Below are 14,995 nucleotides of genomic sequence, written 5' to 3' on the forward strand. Positions count from 1 at the left end.
AGAGTATTACAAATTCTTTGTTCTCGTTTAACATGATCACTGAAGATTTACAGATAACATCAAATTGTAGAGGTGGGGAGGAGATCAGCACTGAGGAGAATTGCCATAAATTAAGAAAACTTGTACCGTTTATATCCCGAGGTTTAGAACTGAAATAGTTGAGAGATTACACTATAGTTATCTCCGTTAGAGGACACTATTTACACTATTAGTTGTTACATTATAAAAAAGCACAAAGAGAGGAAACAAAATAAAATTACACAGCCATTACTGGAAGATGATATTGCAACTTTTAACAGGAAAAAAACAGGCTACATCAGACATGCTGGCAGGCAAGTATTCAGCTGAGGTTTTTAAAGTTCCCAAATGTTTAGATAAGAATGGAGGGAGTTTATTTCTGCTTGTAGAGAAAAGCACATGGTGAAGCCAAAATTAGTGACCAAGAAATCAAAATTGGAAATGAGAGGTAAATTGTTGACTAAAACAATTGTTAAATCGTGAAATGTACCACTTGAACAGTTGAGGCAAAAAGCATAGACTTACTGAAGAGAAGACTGGATATGCAGATGGGAGAGAAAGCAACAGAGACTACACAGATGGTTAGATGAGCAAGGACCTGATGGAGCAAAAAGGTCTGTGTGACAGGTTACACTGAATATAGCATAATTCTTTGCAAATTCTTCTGAGTGCCAGTTTAAGAAAAGCATTAATGGTTAAAATGAATCAGTTATTGACCACTAAAATAGCACAGACAGCCTTGGAGTGGATCCAATTACCATTACATTATCTCTGACTACTGAACTAAGTTTACCATCAAAAAATTGTGCCATTTATCATAATGCACATTTGATTTATTGCAGTGGAATAAGCTCATAGAAATAATGCACAATATCAAAATAATATTTATAAAAGCAGAAACCTTAAAGAAGATGATAATGGCTGCCACAAACACTCCAATACTCTGGAACAAATCTCCAATGACATGTATGAAGGCAGCCCTCACACTGGTGTTTCCTAGATGGTTTGGGTGAGAAGAGTGTTCATCAACTCTGCTGTTTTCTAACTCCTCGTAGCCAGCTGCATAGTGATGGCTGTGGCTGTGGCTGTGGCTGTGGAAAGGATTTGATTGATGGAGTATAACAGCCATTCTGAAACAGAAGTGATTGGAAGAAACCTATCAGATTCATTTTATTTTCAAGGACTGTGGTGGATTAAAGTTTGAGTTATTTCAGTTCTTGACGCTTTTACAGCCCACAAATAATGCCAATGGTGTGACACATTCAAAGGCTTTTGCGTTGTGTATACACTAGCCTATTGAATGACATTGTTTGTGATTTTGAGCCACTTTAAGCTACTGATCATGTCAGCTCAGCATTTGTACCAAGTCAGAAGGTTAAGGGGTGAGTCATATGCCAGTACATAAAAGTCTAGGTTCACACAACCTTTTATAATGGAGTGCTCACATTTTTCTCATGAAATGTTAAGCCAAGGCCTCATCTGTTCTTTCAGATGGACATAAAAAAATTTGCAGTACCATTTTGAAGAAGAACAAGTAAATTATTGGCCATCATCACCCTAATATTTTGCGCATTCTCAATATCATCAAGACACATCATCTGGTTATGATTGTGTTGATGTTCGTAGGATTCAGCTATGTTCAAGTTAGTGACCATATTTCATACATCAAAGGTCAATGTTGTAATATATCTCATTGCTTATAAGGTGCGTTTGAAAATACCATACATACTATAGATGAAATATGTTCAAAATGTAAGTAGTCTTTTTTCTGTTAGAAACATTGAATATTAAAACAAAGAATAATTTAAATAGATCAATCTATGAAATGAAATAAAGTAATATCTTCTGGCTAACATTTTAAGACACTTATCTGCATTTAATTTGTTATTAATAGATTTCATATAATTAAATATTACAATAATTTATGAAAGCTAAATTCACCAATTTAAATCTAACTTTTGGAATGAAGAATCATTTTGTGAGCACATATCAGCCATGCTTTCCAGATAAGGAAAAAAAGTGTCGTTTTTTTCTTTGAATTGATTGCATGACAGATGCAAATTATAAAACATGAATTATTCTTAGATTCATCTGTCTGAAACTAGACTATTGGTAGCTTCAATGTCACGTTTGACTGAGGGAATATTACTGTTAATCTTTTCTGAACACTCTTAATCGCATCCCTTCTGCAGCGTGATGAATGCATACCCCAAGTGCAGCCTAACCAATCATGATTTCTTCAACGTGTCCAAAATTGATCAATCCATTATCACTATGAATGGCAGTGCTCTCAGGATTATTGAGGAACAGAAGACCTTGGTATACATCATGAATCCTTGAATATTGACTTTCATTTGCAGGCGCAAACCCTATAAGAACGGTGGGGGTTGTGGAACAACTGTACAAAACATTGGTTAGGAATATTGTGTACAGCTCTGGTTGCAACACTGTAGAAGGGCAGTAACTGCGCTGGGGAAGGTGCAGGGAAGGTTCACGAAGATGGTGCCTGGAATGAAGCAAGGCAGGTTTGACTGGGCAAAAAGAAAACTGCTGGAGGAACTCAGTGGGGCAGGCAGCATCTGTGGAAGGAAATGGACAGAAGATGTTTTGGATCGGGACTGGTCCTGTCCAAGTTACCCTGCAACCTCCTAACATCCACTTCGCAGTTCACATTGCCACCCAGCTATGTGTCATCTGCAAACTTGCTAGTGTTACTTCTAATTCCATCATCCAAATCATTAATATATATTGCAAATAGTTGCGGACCCAGCACCGAGCCTTGCGGCCCTCCAATCGCCACTGCCTGCCATTCTGAAAAGAACCAGTTTCTTCCTACTCTTTGCTTCCCGTCTGCCAACCAATTCTCTATCCATGTCAATATCCTACCCCCAATACCATGTGCTCTAATTTTGCTCACCAACCTCCCGTGTGGGACCTTATCAAAGGCTTTCTGAAAGTCTGGATACACTATATCCACTGGCTCTCCATTATCCATTTTACTTGTCACACCCTCAAAAAATTCCAAAAGATTAGTCAAGCAGGATTTCCCCTCATAAATCCATGCTGACTTGGACCAATCCTTTTACTGCTATCCAAATGTGCCGTTATTACCTCTTTAATAATTGACTCCAGCTTTTTCCCCACCACCGATGTCAGGCCAACTGGTCTATAATTCCCCGTTTTCTCTCTCGCTCCTTTCTTGAAAAGCGGGATAACATTAGCTACCCTCCAATCCACAGGAACTGATCCTAAATCTATTGAACATTGGAAAAAGATCACCAATGCATCCACGATTTCTTGAGCCACCTCCTTGAGTACCCTGGAATGCAGATCATCAGGCCCTGGGGATTTATCAGCCTTCAGTCCCATCAGATTACCCAATACTATTTCTCGCCTAATGTAAATTTCTTTCAGTTCCTCTGTCTCCCTTGATCCTCTGTCCTCTAGTACATCTGGGAGATTGTCTGTGTCTTCCTTAGTGAAGACAGATCCGAAATACCTGTTCAACTCTTCTGCCATTTCCTTGTTATCCATAATAATTTCACCCGTTTCTGCCTTCAAGACACCTACATTTGTCTTTACTAATCTTTTTCTGTTAACATACCTAAAGAAGCTGTTACTGTCTTTGTTTAAATTCTTGGCCAGCTTCGCTTCACACCTCACCTTTTCAGCCCGTATTGCCCTTTTAGCTACCTTCTGTTGTCCTTTGAAAGTTGCCCAATCCTCTGGCTTCCCGCTACTCTTTGCTATCTTATACATCTTTTCTTTTAGTTTTATTCTCTCTCTAACTTCCCTTGTCAGCCACGGTTGCCTCTTACTCCCATTAGAATCTTTCTTCCTCTTTGGAATTAAATGATCCTGCATCTTCTGGATTATGCCCAGAGATTCCTGCCATTGCTGTTTCACCGTCATTCCTGCTAGGATCCTTTTCCATTCGACCTTGGCCAGATCCTCTCTCATGCCTTCATAGTCCCCTTTGTTCAACAGCAACATTGACATTCCTGGTTTAACCTTCTCCCTCTCAAATTGCAGATTAAAACTAATCATATTGTGGTCACTACCTCCAAGCAGTTCCTTTACCTTGAGTTCCCTTATTAAATCTGATTCATTGAACAACACTAAATCCAGAATTGCCTCTCTGGTAGGCTCGAGCACAAGCTGCTCTAAGAAGCCATCTCAGAGGCAATCTACAAACTCCCTTTCTTGGGGTCCAGAACCAACCTGATTTTCCCAGTCTACCTGCATATTGAAATCCCCCATAACCACAGTGGCATTACCTTTGTTACATGCCAGTATTAACTCCTGCTGCACCTTACACCCTATATCTGGGCTACTGTTTGCGGTCCTGTAGATAACTCCCATTAGTGTCTTCTTACCTTTACAATTCCTCAACTCTATCCACAGTGACTCTAAATCATCAGTCCCAATGTCAACCCTCTCAAATGACTGAATTTCATCCCTCACCAACAGAGCTACCCCACCTCCTCTGCCCACCTGCCTGTCCTTTCTGAATATTCTGAATATTCAGTTCCCAGTCCTGATCCTTCTGCAGCCACGTCTCTGTAATCCCCACAATGTCATATCTACCAATCTCTAACTGAGCCTCAAGCTCATCCACTTTACTTCTTATACTTCACGCATTCACATATAGTACTTATAATCCTTTGCTCATCTCACCTTGCACATCGATTCCTATTACACTTGGCCATACTCTCCTATTCCTTCGTGCGCTTTCTGTCCCATTAATTCTGGGGTCTTTCTTAACTATTCCTATACTCTCTTTTCCTTTAACTCCATCCTTGTCTATCCCATTTGAACCCCCCCCCCCCCTCACTATTTAGTTTTAAACCACCCATGTAGCAGTGGCAAACCTGCCTGCCAGAATGCTGGTCCCCCACCTGCTGAGGTGCAACCCGTCCCTTTTGTAAAATTCACCCTTACCCCAAAACAGATCCCAGTGGTCTAAGAATCTAAATCCCTGCCCCCTGCACCAGCTCTTCAGCCACACATTCAGATCCCGTATCTCCCTGTTCCTGCCCTCACCAGCACGAGGAACTGGAAGTAAACTGGAGATAACCGCCCTGGAGGTCCTGCTTTTCAGCCTTCTTCCGAGCTGTCTAAAGTCACGCTGCAGAATATCTTTCCTCTTCTTCCCCACATTGTATGTGCCGACATGCACTACCACTTCCAGCTGCTCACCCATGAGGATGCTCTGCTCTCGGCCCGTGACGTCCTGGATCCTGGCACCAGGGAGGCAACACACCATCCTTGAATCCCACCTGTTGCCGCAGAACCCCTGTCCGTACCTCTCACGATGGAGTCCTCTACTACCACGGCTCTGCCTGACATCGGTCTCTTCGGCTTTAGCTCAGCACCGCTTTTTGCCTCACAGACCTGTTAGCCGCTCAGACTGGCAGTGTTTTCTGTCCCGACAGCTTCCAAGCGGGTGAACCTGTTATCAAGAGGTACAACCCCTGGGGTCTCTTGTACTCCAAGCTTCCTTCCCTTCCTCACCGTCACCCACCTTCAGTCTTCAGGTACCTTCAGTGTAACAATCTCACTCAAGGTCTTGTCCAGGAACGTCTCATTTTCTCGGATGATCCTGAGGTCATCCAGTTGGCTCTCCAGTTGCCCAACACAGTCCTTCAGGAGCTGAACCTGGACACACTTACCACATTTGTAGCAGCCAGAGGCACCAACAGTGTCCCTGATCTCCCACATCCTGCAAACATCACACTGAATCAGCTTACCTGTCATTTCCTTCTATCATCTCACCCTCTCCAACTTTTGGCGTGGCCTCCCCCCTCAGCCTCCTCGCCAAAGGCTCACACTTTTCTCGACAAGGCATTTCCCTCAACAAGGTTGCTCCCTGAGCGCAAGCCTTGCTTATTTGAGCTGTTAAATTGGCTAATTGATTAATTAGCTAACTTAGCAATTTCCTAATTTAATTGCTCAGCCAATCCCTGCCTCCTACAGCTGCAGCTCCTCTGACCAACTAGACAGTAATACTAGTGGGAGAACTGGGAAGGGGATGGAGAGAGAGGGAAAGCAAGGGCTATTTGAAGTTAGAGAGGTCAATGTTCATACCACTGGGGTGTAAGCTACCCAAGCGAAATATGAGGTGCTGGTCCTCTAATTTGTACTGGGCCTCACTCTGACAATGGAGGAGGCCCAGGACAGAATGGTCAGATTGGGATTGGGAGGGGGGGTTAAAATGCTGAGCAACAGGGAGATCAGGTAGATTAAGGCGGACTGAGCGGAGGTGTTCAGCGAAATGATCGCCAAGGCTGCACTTGGTCTCGCCGATGTACAGTTGACACCTGGAACTGCAAGTGAACCTCTGCCTCACCTGAAAAGACTATTGGGGTCCTTGGATGGAGTCAAGGGGGGAGGTAAAGGGACAGGTGTTGCATCTCCTGCGGTTGCAGGGGGAAGTACCTGGGGAGGGGGTGGGAAGGGTGGGAAGGGACGAGTTGACCAGGGAGTAGCGGAGGGAATGGTCTCTGTGGAAAGCAAAAAGGGATGGAGATGGGAAGATGTGGCCAGTAGTGGAATCCTGTTAGAGGTGGTGAAAATGTTGGAGGATTATATGCTGTATGCGATGGCTGATGGGGTGGAGGGTGAGGACAAGGGGGACTCCATCCTTGTTACAAATGGGGGGGAAGGGGAGCAAGAGCAGAGCTGCGGGATATCGAGGAGACCCTAGTGAGAGCCTCATCTATAATGGAAGAGGGGAACCCCCATTTCCTAAAGAATGATAAACCTAAAGAATTATAAACCTATTGGTGTAAGATTTGAGTAGAAGGTTTAAATGGGATCAGAAGAATTTCCTTTACTGAGAGTGTGGTCGGTATCTGGAACTCACAACCAGAGGAAGTGCTGAGAGTCTCACAATATTTAAGAATATTTGAATTAGCGAGGTTTAGAAGGCTACAGATTAGGCGCTAGTAAATGAGATTGTATCGTTTGATACTTGATGTAAGGTATGGATGTGGTGGGCCAAAGGGCCTATTTCTGTGCCCTATGGCTCTATGCTTTATAGACTGCTATTCCAATCCTGAACTTTTCTGCTTCTACAAATATCTTTTATAGAATCATAGAAGTTCAGAGTTGGAATTCTAGACCTCAAATTGAAGCCTTTGTCATTCTTTAATATTATCTTTAAACCTACCTCTCTGTCCAAACCTTTGGTCATCTTCCTTAATACCTCCTTTTCGAGCAGGCAAAGGTTCTGGCTGCATTTGGTTTGCTGAACTCCATAAACATTCTAAGATTAGTCATAGCCCTTCAGTCTAGAGAGGAAAAGAAAATAAACTAGTGTTCTATTTTCTGATTGCTACCCTGAGGCTTCTGCAGCAACATGGATGACAGCTCAGAAACGAACAAACTTGACTAAGAAAACACTATTAAAAAATACTATTAGCGCTGTTTTGTTTCATCTGAATATCATGAGATATCAGAAGTCTCAAGTACCTTTGCAACAGTGCCCCAATGTGCAAGTAAACTGTTATATTTGTCACCTGAGACATAAACAGGAAATATTCTGATGAAGGGTCTTAAAACATTAATTCTCTTTCTCTTTTCACAGATGATGCCGGACCTGCTGAATGTTTCCAGCACTTTCTGTTTCTCTTTCTGATTTCCAGCATTTCCAGCTTTTTGTTTGTTAACTGACTCATTTTGTTACAGTTTTCATTAAGAGCTATTTTCTTGATGTGTAAATTTTGAAAAATGGAAAAAGGGACAATTGAATGTAAAGGCAGGCAGAAAAACCATTAAATTTAACCGATTTAGTCAGTTTTATTATTTTATATTATAGTCTACATTTCCAATTATCAACCGTTTTTGCCATGTTTGTTGGAACAGAAATCAAATATTGTGTGATTAAAATGTTCAAATAAAACATTAACATTACTTACATGATATTGACTCCTACAGCACACCCAGATGTAATGAGCATTACATGGCTCTCAATTTCAAAGTCTTTGTTGATCACTCGCTGGATAGCAAGGTAGACCAACACTGCTGTCACTGCCCAGATTGACAGTACAGAGAGAAAAGCTCCCAGAATCTCTGTGACACAAAACAAAAAAAAGCACAAACATTAGAACAAGGCAGTCTGTTTGTATTTTGCTGATCCCTGGTGTTTTTACTTCTGGATTTGCTGTCAAAATGCAGAATAATATTCATCGTGACAATCAAATGACCTGTCTGTTCCCCCAAATATTTATAGTGAAATATCTCGCTACCATTAGGCAAATTATTTGAGCAGAGATATTACCTTTAAAATTTTCAAAATAAGAGCAGAGAATTTCATACAAGCAAGATAACATGTTTACATGGTTACAATGCAACAATTTCACCCACCTGAGATTCCATTTATCAGAATAGCCCAATTTTACTAGAATCCCCAAACAAAGTTTAAGGTCCTAATGGATAGAATTTTGTGTAATTTGGATTTCAGGATATCAATCTAAGGGAGGACAATGGCATTGTTTTCCCCATCCTGCCTGTTCATTTGAAGGATATTTTGGAGAGACATTTGCTGGTAACTGTCCAGGGCTTTCAGGTGCCTGACAATGCGATGCCAGGGCATTTATTTCTTCATGACAACACTGCATATGAAAATAGTGCCTCTCCTGTTTGCACTTACTTTGAGCTGGCCATCTCCTACCAGTTGTGTCTCGCAGTGGCTTTGTCAATGTCAAAGCATCCAGCTTTCTGCTGCAAATGGGAGAGTGACATTAATGTCTGTCACAGTTGGAACAATCCGAAAAGGTCATGGTGTTCCATGCACTAAACCTCAAATGGAAGAGTGCTAGTTGCTTATGTATAACCTGTTTTAAAGGTGGATGATCCTTGCACACAAGCTACCACACAGACTTGACAACGTGATAGTTTGATCCAGTGAAAATGGGTTCCAATTGGACTTTGATGACAGATTATTAATAGTCATGGTGAAATGTGATTGACTTGAAACATCAACTCAATTTCTCACTCCACAACTCCTGAATTACCTTCTGGGTATTTCCAGCATTGTCTGTTCTTAATTTCAGATTTTCAGCACCTAGAGTTTTTTTCTGTTACAAATATTAGAAATATTGTACTTGATTTTCACATCCACCTAATTGACATAGATTGTAAATAGCCAGGCCCCCAGCATCAATTCTTGTGGCACGCCATGCGCCATAGCCTCCCAGCCTGAAACTGACCAATTTATTTCAAGTTTCTGTTGTTTGCTAATTATGGAATCTTTAAACCACACCAGTAAATTACCCCCATGGTTGTGAGCTTGCATTTTGTTTAATTAATCTTTCATGTGGCGTCCTAACAAAGGCTTTTTGATAGTCCAAACACACAGCAGATCATTTGGTTTGTCCTTGGTATCACAAAATGCTGGAGTAACTCAGCAGGTCAAGCAACATCTCTGGAGAGAAGGAATGGGTGACATTTCGGGTCAAGACCCTTCTTCAGACTGATCTGATCTGATTTGGTTTGTCCTTATCTATTTTGCTTCTAACGGTCTTCAAAAGTTCCAATGTCCTTGTTAAACCCGATTTCCCTTCCATGAATCCGTGCCAATGCCCAGACCTTTTGTTATTTGAGTAACTCGTTATTCTTCGATAATAGATTCCAGCATATTCCACGTCACTGACTTCAGGCTAGTCTGCAGATCCCTATTTTCTTTTGCCTTTCTTTCTGAAATAGGACGGCTAACACATTTAGATTTACAGTAATATTGTTGTTACATGTTCACTTGATGAAAATGAGCATGCATGTACCTCCATTGCTCAGCAGGAGATATTTAGCTGCTGGCGAGTGCCTCGTTGATACATTGTTGTAACAATTGCCTCATTAGTTAAATTCCAGCTGTGAATGAACTAAAATGAACAGAGGAATTTGTGAAGAAACTGGCAGATTTCTCTGTCCCTTCTTCAAACTACAGCTTTTCAAAATACAATCTTAGTTTAGTGGGTTGAAGAAAAGAATTAACTTTCTCCCTATGACTTGGTCAGTCCATTGTGCCACTACCTGGATATAAAGGGACCAGGATCTCTCCTGCCTTGCATGTGTGCTGTCTAGAACCCTTTGTTGAATACATCAGGCAGAATGAGAGCGTAAGAGGGGTGATATTGGCAGGCAGTGAGAGCACTCAGATCAAAGCCTCCCTGTACATGGACAGTGGTGCTTCCTTCTGCTCAGATCCATGGTCGGTTTGCAGATTGATCAGCATCTGCGACCAGTTTGACCATCTGTGACCACTGTGACGACAAGGTGATGGGGATTTGGTTCGGGCGGGGGGGGGAGGGGTTGCAACAAAATTGGCTGGAGTGGATAGCAGGGTCAAACAACAGTTAGGGTGGTGGGAGCACCGCTTCCTCTTGATAACCGATAAAAAGTGATCATCAAATCTGAGGCCTTCTCAGGGCTGCTGTACAATGCAGGTGTGGCCCATCCCCCACTCCTCCATTCTGGAAATCACCTGGGCTGTCTTCCAGTTCATCTGGGAATCAAAGATAGAGCAGGTCTGATGGAATGATGCATAAGACAACAGGAGCAAAAGCATTTCCAACGTCATCCTGATGGCCAACTTTGTTGTGTTATTGCACCAGGCTGTGCGTAGAGCCAAAGCCTGTGGGCAGCATGTATCATTACCTGCTGGCGTTCTACCTATCCGTGGTGTGAAAAAGGATGAGCCTGGCACCGCTGCTGTGCATTGTGCTAGTCAACTAGATATTGACGCACCACCTATCCTTCATGGAAAAGTTTTTCCAGACCAACATCTTAGACACAAGACCATTGGACAGTGAGTGGTCAGCACAGAACATCCTGCAGGCATTGAGGGCCAAGGATGGATCCTGTGGGGTGGGTCTCTAAGCAGACTGCCCCATTCGTCTGGCAGAATATCTCATCGCCAATACCTCATCACCAACAGGCACCAAGACCTAATTGGGCTGGCAGTGAGAGGGGCCCTCCCAGACAGATCCTTCCTGCATCACCGGACTCTAACTCCCAATCCAGCTCCAATTGGCTGTTATGGAGAGGAGAAATGCACCTCTTTGCAGAGTGTGCATTTACCAAGCAGGTCTGGAGAAAGATGCAAGGGTTCACGTCACGGTTCACCTCGAGCAGCTGCGTAACAGAGGACTCTCTGATCTATGGTCTCTTCCAGGGAAACACTCAGAGATGGACGTCAAGTGCTGCTGAAAGACCATCAATTCTTTTCTCTGTCTTAAACTAATTGGTCTTCGAATCCCACAAAATGTCCGTAAAGACAGTTTCATTGGAACAAGCCCGTTTCTCCTCTCTTGCCTTGAAATAGGAGAAAATAATTCTGATTGCTGAGATATCCATTGCAATTTCACAAGCAGTACATGGAAAAATCTTGGAGCAGCATTACTAAACACAGGAGGGAGAGGAATGAAAGGCCAACACACTTTACAATGCTTCTCGTGTGGAATGTAATCAAGACAGAAACCATTACTGTCCTAAATTCTATCTCTCACAGTGAGTATCGCACCAATTTTCCATCCTCTGTCCCTCAGAATACTTTACCTCATATTTTAATTGTGTTATGGTTCATTGACAGAACTAGGAGTGATTCTGGGTTACTCAGTGAAAATATTCCCTTTTGACTTGGCAGAGATTCAGTATGACTGGATTCTCTTGGTTCAATTTTGATCACTTTTAATGTTTCTTTAGTTTGCCTTCCAGTTTTCTTGTACCAAAACATAGAAAGGGACCTATATTAATGCAGGTGCTACAACATTGCAAGTTATTAACATTGCAGAATACATATTCAGATCTCAATTTTTTTAAAGTTGTAAACCCAATAGTGTAATATTGTAAATCATGAAGCAGAACAATAATTCAAAAATATTTAGGAGGTGAGGCATTTTTAATAGATAGGTTTTTTTTAAAGAAAGTTAAGCATTTCATATCAATGATTGTTTGAAAGATACAGCATAGAAATAGGTCCTTTAGCCCACAGGATCCACGTTAACCATTGATCAATCGTTGATACAAGTTCCATGTCATCCCACTTTCATATCCCGCGTACACTCTAGAAGCAATTTACTGAGGCCAATTAACCAACAGACCCGCACATCTTTGGGATGTGGAAATAAATCGTAGCACCCAGACAAAACCCACACAGTCACAGAGAGAACGTGCAAGCTCCACACAGACATCACCCAACAACAGGATATAACTAGGGCGCTGTAAAACAGCAGCTCTTTCAGTTGCACCAATATGCCAGTCTATATGTATCAACACCTTTGCTATTGATATTGCAGTGAGGCCAACATTAATGACTGTTGTCAGAAATGAAAACATTGAAGTAGTAAAGTCTGCCTTTCCAAGGCAAGGCTCCAAACAGACTGCCTGAAACCCAGAAACAAATCTTAAATGGGCGTTAAGGCCCAATAAGCATAAGCAAGTAATCTACTCATTGTTTTGGATAGATCTCTCTCAGACAAAAATGTCCAAATCTAGTATGGCAGTGGACACAGAAAAGGTCTTTTTGGCCTCAAAGTGGTGAGAACGTCAGTATTTTCAACAATACAAAAATCATGGTGTGAAAATGGTATAAGCATCTCTGACACAGGAATGTTTCAGTGCTGTGCATTGAGAATATATTTTACTATCATCTGACCTTTTAGTAGAGGCTCTTACAAAAACTATGGTGTAGATTTTCAGGTTCCTAATCTGTAAAAAATCTAGTTCATGACTCCATAAGAAAGGCAATCTTTATTGTTCCTGCATTTTCATTCTGTACCAGTTATCCTGAAGTCTGTCTGAATGACAGAGCCAATTAGTGTACAATATCTAGTCTCTGTGGGTGACAACTTGAAAAGGCAGCCCTTATATAATGATTATGTAAATTGTTCTTCAAAATTTTGTACTTTTTGCCAACTTCAAATAATAATCAAAATACTTACCATTAACCTCCATTTTTTTGATGAGCTGACAGTCATTTCAAATCAAAATGCATTAGAAACTAAATTTAAACCTCCCGTGTTAATTAGTTTTCTGTATAACAAAATAACTGAACAAAAAAAATCCATTAATTCAGTTTTAAAATGTGGTTCAGGTTGAAGACATTGTGATTTTATGTGATCCTTTTTATTTTACCACAGGTTAACAAAAAAACTGGATTGTTTTTCCTTTTGCAATAATTAATTTAAGTGTTCAAATGTTTGCTGAATAAAATACTAATGTGTGTTGTTACACTATTGACAAACACTGCTGTGACTCTGAGTGTGGTGATCTGGATAAATTAAAATCTCTTTAGTTGTCTTTGTTTGGGGTGAATGCAGAGCTTGCTTTCAAGAGATGAGGCACAAATCAAGATTCATACAGCAACTAAAAATTACAATTCAGAAACATACTTCACGTGGTCTGCTCAATCAGTAATTCAGGAATATAATCTAAATGAAAATCAACAAAACTCTAGAAGAAATATTTTATACAAATGAGTGATTGCCTCCAGATGAACGGTGAGCGGTGGCATTAAGTTAATTGAGCCGAAAATCTACTGATTTCAGCTGAAGTAATTTCATAACAACATGGCCTTGGGTAACACCTATTAAATCTTGCACAATCGATGACCATTAGTACTTACTGGAGTCTATTTTTCTCCCAGCCACTCCAGAGACAACTATTATTAAAATTCTGCAAGAATACTTTGTGAACGTGAATTAACTGACTGACATTTATAAAATTTAAATGGTGAACAAAGAAGTGGGATTTAATAGTAATAATATTGTGTAATAATAGGAATTAAACTTCTGATATCTATTGATTGACTGGTTGAAAGGTACTGTATAGAAACAGGCCATTCGGCCAACTGAGTCCATGCTGGCCATTGATCACCTGTTCACGCTAGTTCTATGTTATCATATTTTCACATTCACTCACTACACATTAGGGGCAATTTATAAAGGCTAAGTGACCTACAAACCCGCATGTCTTTGAGATGTGGGAGAAAACTAGCACACCCGGAGGAAACCCATGGTCACAGGGAGAACATGCAAACTCCACACAGAGAGCTCCTGTGGTCAGGATCAAACCCAAGACTTTGGCGTTATGAGGCAGTGGCTCTACCAGCTGCACCATTGTGCCAATCTTGTGTGGAAGGACAAGGACAGTAGGTGCGTGGAAATTACCACCTTCAAAGTCTCCTCATTCTGAATTGGGAATACATCACTGTTACTACATTATCATTGGATCAAAGCCCTGAAATTCCCCTACCTAACAATACCATGTGAGACCCCTAGACCACACAGGATTGTAACATCAAGATGGCACATCGCCACCCTCTAAAAGCATTTATGAGTGAAATAGAAGTTATTTTGGGATCCCAATAAAACCCATGTGTTTTGTACAGTTAAATTCATATTTTAAAATTATCTTAAGGTCATTCTTGAAAATGCCTCCTCAAAGGCATATTGGTACTAATCTGGAAATGATTGATCCAACAGTTAGCTACGATATAAGGCACATTACAATATCAGCATTACTCTCACTGATACTTCCTCCATCAATATCTTGGAGTAACCATTGATCAGATACCCATATACATTGGCTATAAGAGCGGGTTGCTCACCTTCTGATCACCCAAATAGTTTCTGATGTCTACAAGGCACAACTCAGAAGTGTAATGGAATACTCTTTAGGTACCCAGATGGGTGTAGCTCCAGCAACCCTCAAGAAATGTGGCACCATCTAGCTATCTAGCTCTACCACTGCACCACCGTGCGGAGGCACAGTAATGTAAAGGTAGAGCGGCTGCCTTACAGCACTGGAGTACCAGGAACGATTTTGACCATGGGTGCTGACTGTATGGAGTTTGCATGTTCTCCCTGTGATAGCATGGGTTTTCTCGGGGTCCTCCAGTTTCCTCCTACATTCCAGAGGCGTGCAGGTTTGTAGGTTAATTGGCTTTTGTAAATTGTCCCTAGTGTATAGGATAGTA

General features: G+C 41.3%; 1 protein-coding gene across 4 annotated transcripts in view; it reads right to left on the bottom strand.

Moving 5' to 3' along the window:
- slc30a2 (solute carrier family 30 member 2) overlaps window positions 1-14,995 on the bottom strand; it is a 73,121-nt gene that overhangs the window by 14,132 nt on the left and 43,994 nt on the right. For all 4 annotated transcript variants that reach the window (XM_078399418.1, XM_078399416.1, XM_078399419.1 and 1 more), the window contains 2 exons: window positions 7,938-8,091; window positions 920-1,148 (listed from right to left, as the gene is read on the bottom strand). In XM_078399418.1, the coding sequence (XP_078255544.1) occupies window positions 920-1,148; window positions 7,938-8,091 (383 nt within the window). The remainder of the gene's footprint in view (window positions 1-919; window positions 1,149-7,937; window positions 8,092-14,995) is intronic.

The sequence above is a fragment of the Rhinoraja longicauda genome, chromosome 5 (assembly GCF_053455715.1).
Source record: "Rhinoraja longicauda isolate Sanriku21f chromosome 5, sRhiLon1.1, whole genome shotgun sequence".
Lineage (NCBI taxonomy): Eukaryota > Metazoa > Chordata > Chondrichthyes > Rajiformes > Arhynchobatidae > Rhinoraja > Rhinoraja longicauda.